The following is a 9861-nucleotide window of genomic DNA, read 5'->3' on the forward strand; positions in this document are numbered from 1 at the left end:
TTGAGGTACCTTAATTTCTGGGTGCCACAGCTGGAGACTCGATAACCTAGACAGTCCTCCAGTAGTTTACACGAGTTCTTCTCCAGCCTACGATCGTCAACCAAAAAAGAAGAATCCACAGTCACGAAGTTTCTTTTTTCTTTCTTCTTTCCTTTCAATTTTGTTGCCCATGAATTGTAGCTTTACCAAAGAAACTAATATCGATGGTTAGGCGGTTCTAGACACGGCATGAGCATGTGACCCAACTTGACTTCCTAGAGCAATAACCTACCAGATTTCTATACACTGCTCTTGCTTGAGGTTTCATTGCCATGCACTAGACCGTCACCCTCGTCTTCCATATCCTTCCACGCACTTTCCAACCCATGAACCTTGATACTAATCTGAACGCTCTCTGGAAGATCAACCGTTTTAAACACAAAAAGTGATAATGGCTGCGTAGTAAAGAACGTGTTTGTTGCACTGTCAACACCATCGTTGAGAAAGACCTCCAAGATGGACCGATCAATGACGCCAGCGAGACTCCACGTGCCTTGCTTTGTCGGTAGGCTACTTATAGAGGTCCTCTCGGTGAAAAAGATGTTGTCAAAACCCCGTGCGCCATTACGGTTAACGAAAAACACAGGGTCACCACCGAAGAAGTAACCGCCGTTGATATATTCACCTGTGACCGAACTTAGGACCGTAAAATTCATTGACGCCGTTGCCGAAATGCCAGTATCTGGGATACCCGTGACGTTCACCTCCCAATACAGCGCGTTCGACTCGACGTCGGAATAGTCTACGGTCAGAGTTCCGTTGCCAAAGCTGTCTTTGGTGGCGAGTTGGCGGCCCAGAACTGGACTCAAGTCATAGGGTTGTGAGACCAGTTTCCAACCAACGCGCTTCGCTTTGGTCAGGTAGTTCTTCCGCGGAAGGCTCATCGCACTTCGCCATCCTTCATTACCAGTGGGAACTACCCCAGTGTATTGCCAGTTGGACGCCCAAGCCATGGATACAGGAAGTTCATCATCTGAAAGACCGTAGAACCACTGTCCAGCGTAGTTGTCTTTGCCAAAATCCGCAATTCGTGCGGCCGCATCGACGGCCTCGAAGTGGGTGCCGTTAAAAGTGCCGGGGTGATACTCGGTGATAGAGCCTCCAAGGGGCGCGCCCGGGTTGATACTGATGGCCATGAGCCACATGCCATCCTGCCTTTCGCCTTCCTCGTCCAGATACGGGATAGGGATCATGTTCGGACACTCGTACTGCAAACCGAGAAGACCATGATAGGAAAAGTTACTTGTGGCCGTCCATTCCTTCAAATTGGGCGAGGTGAAGATGCCGATGGCGAAGTCTTGAGGATAAGCCACCACCATGACCCATAAGTTGTCGTAACGAATCACCTTTGGATCGCGGAATTGCGGCGTGGAGCTATTGATGACGGGGTTGTTTGCGTACGGCGTGAAAGTGTAACCTCCATCCCGAGAATAGGCAATGGCCTGAGTCTGCAGCGTGGGCGATGCCAAAGTCTTTAGGCATTAGTCACCTCCGTGTCTGTCAAGTTCTGTCGAAAAGGCTTACATAGATTGCGACAACACCGTTGTCTTGGTCCGGGAAGAACCCAGAGGTGTTATTCACGTCAACAACCGCACTTCCAGAAAAGATGAAGATGTCATCTTCGGGCGGAAATAGTGCTATGGGCTGATTTGTCCAGTGGTACAGATCCTTGGATGTTGCATGTCCCCAATGTTGATTGCCTGCGACAACGCCTGTCGGATTGTACTGGTAGTATAAATGCCATAGGCCATTGGCGTCACGAAACATGCCATTTGGATCGTTCATGAAATGTTCGGGTGGAGAAAAGTGAACTTGGGGGCGGTAGGGTCCATTGTAATCCCCAATTACGGGTGTTCCAGTCGGAACCTCGATGGGCTTGGAGGAAGTCGGAGATTGGGCAAATGTCATATCATTGAGTTGGGCGAGGCCAACAACGGTCGCGAGAAGAACACTTGCGAGGCCCATGATGAAAGATTGAAGTAGAGAGTGCTTGGGGATTGCTCGGAGGCTCATACTACAAACAGCTTTTGAGAGGTATATATATTTCCAAGTGCTAATAGAGCAAGGCACACACAAGTCGCCCTCACCAACGATGATCGGCCAGGATTGCCACTATCCGACAAAGTATGGGGTTTCCCCGTGGAGACAGCGTCACGATGGTTGCATCAATTCTCCACGTTGGCTCGACTCGGCCTCTTTTCAATGCTTTAGTTAAACTGAACCGAGAAGGTCAAATTGAGAGGGTGGGTTGAGGCCGGGGTATATGGGGAAATGCCACGCAGTCTGCATCAAGTTGACGGGCCCGAGGGATTTAACAAGACTTGTCGGACCGACGATGGAAAAGTCAGGCTACTCTGCTACAGATCATTTCTCTAGTTGGCATAGTTCCATTATAAGCGTACCGTCAATTCCCCACTCGAATTCTCTTTGCAACCCGCAACCCGAAGCTCAACTTTGATTATTGATAAAGGAGCTAGTAGGAGCTGCAGGACAGCAACCATGAGATTCTTCCTTCCATAGTAGTATGAGGGGACAGATAGTTGATTGGATCGGCCTTGCTCTTGTCACAGAAGATAGTCGTATCGATGATGTAATATTTCTAGACCGAAAGAATCCTGTGTTTCAACGCCTGCATGCGACCGGTGCTACAATGAAATCTGGAGTTGCTAGGAGAACTGAGCTCACCGCCATTAATGAGGTATCAGTGGGTCTAGTTGTCTTAGTCCAACAAAATGTTACAAAAGGTCTTATCCCCTTAAGGATCATGCCTGCATATAAATCCGCCATGCCCCCCAATCAATTGCCGGAGAATAATACCTAGGCATCAACAGTGCCATCCCACCACCCATTCAATCTAAGATTCACTAAACGGGCAAGGCCAGTAGATCCATCTGCCTGCGTTTCCTGCTCTTCTATTTCCCGGAACATCCTGTCGATATAAGACCCTACTGCCGAGAGATAAAGAATGTGGGCAATAGCGCGGTGAACTGCGAGGAGGCGGGGTGAAGGGGGCTCAATTGTTCGAGTTTCCGTGAGGAAGAGGGTGCGGGTCGTGGGTAGCAGGCCTTAGAAAAGCAAGGGGGGGAGGAAGGTATCGATTCGGTAGGTATATGGTAGCTCGCCTTCCATAGGTTCAAAGAATATCTAAAAGTCACCAAAGAGCATATGCAAGCGATGGGTGAGTGTGAGGGCGTTGCGAGGGCGGTCAACCTCAGTACCGTCGATAAAGTATGCAACATCCTTATCGAACATGTTGAGGATAGTGAGTGCCGCTTCTCTAGATGCATCCTGGGCGAATTATTTGAGCGGGTTTTTAATCCACTCATCAGAGAAACGTACCAGCTAAGAATCCTGGCCAGCTTTTATCAAAGAGTGGGAGGATATAGGCGACTTCTAGGGAGTCAAACGACTCTCCGGCCAGCGACTATCCATCGTCATCAAGGGCATCGTCGCAGTCTCTCATGCGCTCTATTGCCTAGTTCTAATCGAATGCGCGCGAGATAACACAGCGATATCGGTCACGGATAAGGCAGCTACCACGAAGCTTCGATATCCGAGCCGGTGTTCCAACAAATATCTGCGCTCTAGCTTGTGCGTTGAGGACAGCGGAATAATACGCAGGAGACGGCTATGGAGTCGTTCTTATTGACGCCTTCACTGCTAGGTATAAGTATTTGATGGTTAGGAGCATGATGGGCAGAGCGAAGGGTTCATACAAGGCAAGAAGAAGTTATCCAACAGATACTCTGCAAAGCCAACCAATTTGCAGTTAATCTCCTCTTCTATATGCTTATCTGCGAAGTCAATGTCTTCACCGCCGTCTATCGGTATCTCCAGTGAGCGGAAAAAGGCTTATAGCAAGATATCTCTGGATTCCTCGGAGATTACATATTCATAAGTGAGACGGATTAGTCTAAGACGATCATATAGACTGCTATTATTGCTCAGTGGCTTGCCCTCGGCGGTATCGAAATATTTGATGATATGATAGAAGCCACTTCTCGCCCTGGCGTATTGGTGAACATGTAATATTTCAGTGTTTGAAAAGTTAATGTGTCCTTCCAAGGATGACTGATGGCGATGGTAGGGAGAAGCCATCATGAGGTCTTATGCTGTGAGGTGGAGGGTGGAATGTAGCAGTTTCGGGAAAAACAAAAAGAATGCCACCCTGGAGTTAATTACCGAAAATCACGTGACTAACCCAGTTGGTTGCGCCAGGCATCCCGGCGCGACGCATTCCCTAAAGGGTTAACGGCTACCAGAGGGCCTGGGTAGGTTACGCGATGCCACGGGTCTCGAGGCTGGCGCTGGCGCAGCTTCCCAAAATCATTCGACCGGTGTCGCATATCGTCACCAGGTTCTACTGTGCTTCAGCGAGACGTGATACCGGCTGCGAAATTCGGCCCTTATCTTATGGTTGTATATCCGGTTTCACATTCAGCTTGTCGCATCAAGGACTCCAATCCTAACGACATAAGCTCAAATAGCTATGCCCGAACACATGGCTGTTCAATTGTTTTGTTCTTTAAATCATTCTCATCAATTAACTGGTGCTATCAACGACCCATGTAGAGCCGATGTCTGACATGCCTTCTACGTTAGTAACTTACTCTTCTTCGCTCGGAACCACTCTACGCGTTACCCTAGTCTTTGGCCTACGCATGGGCCACTGATACGTATTTTAATTCCGTACCTAGCCCTGCGTTCATGTTGCATACGGGTTCAGCACCTTGGGGCACGACCGATTTCGGAAAATATTGAGGGTCAGGCCTTTAATTGTCGGCTTAAAAGGTTACTCGACCTCTTTGTATATCACTGTTACCCCGGTAGCAATTTCTATCACCCCGTGCAACATTCTCAACGCCTACCCTTGACCATGTTGCAAATGAGGCAGGTAGCCACACTGACGGCAATTCGAGTTGGGCATAGAGGAGACAAGGAACCCAACAACAATGCGCACCAAATTGAGCCTAAAAGCAGAGCCGAGGCATAGCATGACGGACCGCACACGACAGAGGGAGAGGCCATTTCACAAATACCGGGGTAGTGGCCGTGGCGGAATCGATAACCCGAATGGGGAAGGAAAGGCGATATTTTCCGTCTACCGCTTCTGACGCGTGGGATACGAAACCCTTCAAAGCCACGTGCGTTCCGCTACTCTGTACGGAACACCAGTGGTCGAGTTCCGAGGTCAGGCCCGCAATCCTATCAGCCGCGGCGCACCGCATCGCTACGAAACTGCCCGCCCTTTGATGATGGACGAGAGGCCGAGTTAAATCAAATGCTAGTTCTTGAATGATAACTGTCCTCAAGCAACCAATGCCTCCTCAACTGACACAAGGCAGCTCTCGACGACTACGCCCGGTGGATCCTGTTGCTGGCCGGAGCCATTTGACGATCACCATGGAGGTGAAAAATGGAGACGAGCCTTGGTAACGCAGTGTTACCTTGTACTGGCAACAGAGGCAGAATGCCATCTCCAAAGAGTGGCTTCTCAGTTCGACCATGCTTGACAAGTATGACCTGACTGAACGTTCGTGCCTCGATTTGATATCGGCCAAGGTTATCAGAGAGTCAAAAAGTCTTTCAGACTGGGGGCTTGGGGTTGCAGAATGTTTCACCGCCGTCGATCCAGTGCAAAGCAATATTTCAAGGCGGATGACTTCGGAGCGAGTCCAGGTGGCCTTTTGGGAAAAGCCAGTTCTTGCACATCAGCTGGTGGGCCTTTGCACCAACTACCCTAAGGAAAGGGTGCCATCGAGACTTTTTCGTTGTGGGTGTGTTGCAGATGAACTGCCTGACCGGATCCTTCTTTGATGAGGGCCTGAGTCGCGCGAGATTCGCACATAAGTATCTGGAGAATGACGAAAAACCTCTTGGTCCACCTCACGGATTACCAGTCGGCCTTCAGGTCAGGTTCTGCTTGATTCACTGTACGGGGCTCCAGCATTGACAAGCACAGCACGATTCCTAAAACTTCAAAGGCGTGCACGCCTGACTTAAGAACCTGCCCGTAGCGAGAACCTTAGTCATAGTTGATTAACGTATATGATAAGCGAGTGTCATAGACAAGCGAGTGTCACAAAAATCCCTCACCTCATATCTTCTTTATTTAATTAATTAATTCTTAACCACCTAGTATATTAGGCTCTAATACTAAAGCTAGAATCTTTCTAGCTCTTTAAGCACTCTAAAATAACCTAAAACTAAATATCTAATACGCCGCAGCGATATATATAGTTTATTATTATACCTTATATCGCCGGTAATAAGGCATCTAGTCTCGACGCGATATTATCCCTAATTTATATAAGCTATCTAATCTAGAAGAAGATATCCTTATTTATTTTATCCTTAACCTAGATTTATGAGGATTTCCCCTATAGCTATATAGTATTAAAGATATAGCTAATTAATTACTTATTAACTATAATATATTACTAATTAATATATACTAGGCTTATAACTTTATTAAGTAATACTTAGAGCTTAAGATTTAATTTTTTTTAAAAATATAATTATTAAAGAATTAAGTATAAAGATTTAATTATTATTAATAAGTAATTTATAACGTATATGTATAGCAAGTGTCACAGTTATGCAAGTGTCACAATTTGATTTTAGTTAAAATAAGGGTTTTTTAAATAATTCTAGAAAATTAAAACTAAGCTAAAAAAGGCTAAAAATTAGAAGTTAGTATAATTATATAATATATTACTCACCCTAATTCTTATAGATTATTAAAAAAATTCCTATAGGGTAGTATAGAGAAAACCTATTCGCACTGTATAAATAGCTATTTCTCTATAAAGTAGATTTTTTAAAAATCTATAAAAATTATATATAGTTTATCTATAAGTTAAATAGCTAGAAATACTCTTTTTAAGTTTTTAGCTATTTTATTTAAGTTTTTATTAAAGCTAGAAAATCCTAGTTTTATATACACAGTCTAGCTGTGACACTTGCATGACTGTGACACTTGCTTATCATATACGTTATTTATAATAAATATAATTATAAAATATAATATCTAATTAGATAATTTTTATAACTTTAATAAGATTAATTTTCTTATAGGTATAATTATAAATAAAATAATTATTATAAGTTTAAAAAAGTATTTAAAGCTAAAATTAATATAGCTTAGAAATTAAAAATAAATTATAATAATCTAAGTAATTAATATAAAAGGCTAAGTAATCTAATTATTTATTATTAATATAGATTAATATTACCTCGCTAATTAATACTAAGATAATAACCTCCTAGGTAATTAAGCTATTATAATAACTTAAAATAACTAAATTAATAATAAGATTAGTCTTAAGTAATTTAAATATTTTAATTAATATATAACTAAGTAATTAATTAATTATTATTATTTCTTAATTCTTAATAGCTATAAAAATTATTAATTTATTAAATTTAAGAGATATTATAAAAAAAAAATTATCTAATTTTATATATTATCTTATTTTTTTTATTTATTTTAGCCTCTTAATATTAAGTATTTTAATATATTAAAATAAGCTTATAATTAAAAAATAAAATATTTAATTAAATATTTTATAATTTATATTTTAAAAACTAAGTTTTTTTTAATCTTTTATATTATATATAAAGTTATTATAATAAAAAGAAATATTAAAGGGGCTTTTAAAAGAATTAGCCTTATTTCCCTTAACCTAAAAGCTATAATCTTAACGCTTAATATATAACTATAGACTCTAATACTTATTAAGGAGAGGGTTAAACCTTTTACCTCTTAGGTCTTAAGGACCCTAAAGATTATACTTAAGGCTAGATCTTAGTCTAAATACCTTAAAAGATAAATTAAAAGGTATTATAATAGCTCCTTAGAGTTAATTATAGAGGTTATAAAATCTCTTATAAAGGTAATAAAAGGAAATATATATAAGATTATATTATTAAGGGCTAAGGTTAAAGATCTTTAAGAGGTAAATAAGATATTTAATTAGCGCTAAAGAGTAAAAAAGACCTAGCTATAAAGAAGAGGGGTTATAATAATAAAGTAAGGAAGGTAAGTAATTAATTAAATAAATATTAATATATAGGTAGCTATAAAATTATTAAAAAGTAATAATTAAGGAAGGTTAATTAAATTAGGTATTTAGCGCTATAGAATATATAGTGAGCCTAGATATAATATAAGAATATATTAAGTAGTAATTAAGATATCTAGAGAAGAGTATAATAAATAGTTTTAATTAATTAGGTAATTTATAGTATTTTTATTATAATATTCCTAAGGAGGGTTAGGATTTTTATGACACTCGCTTGTCTATGATACTCGCTTATCATATATGTTACTCTAAATCTCTAGGTGCCTTTTTCTACGTCAATATCACCCTCCCCCAAACAATGGCAGCATGTCATCTCATAGCTCGTCTGTTAAACTATGGTGGTTGGCTGACGCGTGAACCAAGACCGTAGAACCCACACAACTAATTGCTCGGGCAAACCCTGAATCTCCTGAACCTTGCACTTACTCCAAAGGGCTCATCCGGGGTTGAGGCTTCTTTCTTGCACCATGAAGCTCCCAATAGTCCCTGAAGCCGGCTACAGGACCAGTCCGCATATCCGTCATGTGCCGTGGCCTTTATGGGTTGGAGCGCTCAGCCTGTCGCTTGCCTTACTACAGTAAGACACGCTCAACCCTAAGCATTCATGCCCCCATCTGCCACAGGTCCCTTGGCTCTCAATCTTGATGACACCAAGCTCTTCATCTCTTCCATCGTCAGGTGCAAGCCATGGCTGTAAACCTCTACCACCATCATGGAGCGAGGCGATCCCTTGGTGCTCCAGTTGCTCAGATCTGGCAAGGTGCTAGGTCCCGAAGACCAGAAAGAAGCCGACATCAGTGGGCTCGCAGCCATGACGCGGTAATGTGACAGGATTCTTATGAAGTGGTGCCGACTCTTTGCCAATGCAAAATTACACTTTTTGATGCTTGAACCATCTCAGAATGTCGCCGCCGAACATGATTGTTACAACCAGCTATATATAGTCGTCCCTTTTGTATTCAACCTCATAATACTAGAAAACCCGGCAAGTTGCTTGCCTAAAGTGTCAAAAAGCGCCACCAAAGATAAACTTGGCTCAAGGGATACCCTAGCCAGGTTCTCCTCCCTGAAGATGCCACCGTGCAGTTTTTCTCCACTGCCATGACACATATTCTTTGTGCCCTTGAGGCTGCATAATCGAACCAGGTCTTGAAAGTCCATGATAGCTAAAAATGTATCGTGATATTGTTGTCATAGCTGGAGCAAGGCACCGCATCCGCTTCTTGCAGGTCCAGGTGGAACATGGCCTGATCCAGTACCTACGATCTTCTGGCTCAGTTAACCCATCGAGGGCCGGGCTTCAACTATAATAAAGAACACATTTTGAACACATCATAGCATCATATCCCAATACTAACACAGTGGGTGTGGCTTACAAGGCCCAGTCCTTAATAGGCTCCTAGAATTATTATAACCCGAGCTAATGTATTTATTTAGACCCCTGAATAGTATTTAAATTTATTATTCCCTGATATTTAATAATAAACTATAATTATATAATAATAGATATTCCTAGATACCTTATAAGAATAATATATCTAATCCTAATAGGTCTTAGCCTAATTGCTATACTTATAAGGACTTATCTAGCGGCTAAAATAATATCTTAGGAGTTTTATCTATAGTTTAGCTAATATAAATAAAGTCTAAAAAGCTATAGGTAGTTTATATAGCTTTATGTAATAATATATAGGTGGGGTCTTTTAGTTAATATATGACCTAGGAAGTCTATGCACCC

At 41.9% G+C, this 9861-nt stretch overlaps 1 protein-coding gene across 1 annotated transcript; it reads right to left on the reverse strand.

Moving 5' to 3' along the window:
• Positions 1 to 278: 278 nt before the first annotated feature.
• On the reverse strand, positions 279 to 2004 carry NCS57_01444100 (Invertase; the record flags this gene model as incomplete). The annotated part of the gene is made up of 2 exons (XM_053064043.1): positions 279 to 1511; positions 1564 to 2004. The coding sequence occupies 2 exons, from the start codon at positions 2002 to 2004 to the stop codon at positions 279 to 281; spliced, it is 1674 nt and encodes a 557-aa protein (XP_052906326.1).
• Between the last annotated feature and the right edge of the window lie 7857 nt (positions 2005 to 9861).

This window comes from Fusarium keratoplasticum, chromosome 13 (genome assembly GCF_025433545.1).
Source record: "Fusarium keratoplasticum isolate Fu6.1 chromosome 13, whole genome shotgun sequence".
In the NCBI taxonomy this organism is placed as follows: Eukaryota; Fungi; Ascomycota; class Sordariomycetes; order Hypocreales; family Nectriaceae; genus Fusarium; species Fusarium keratoplasticum.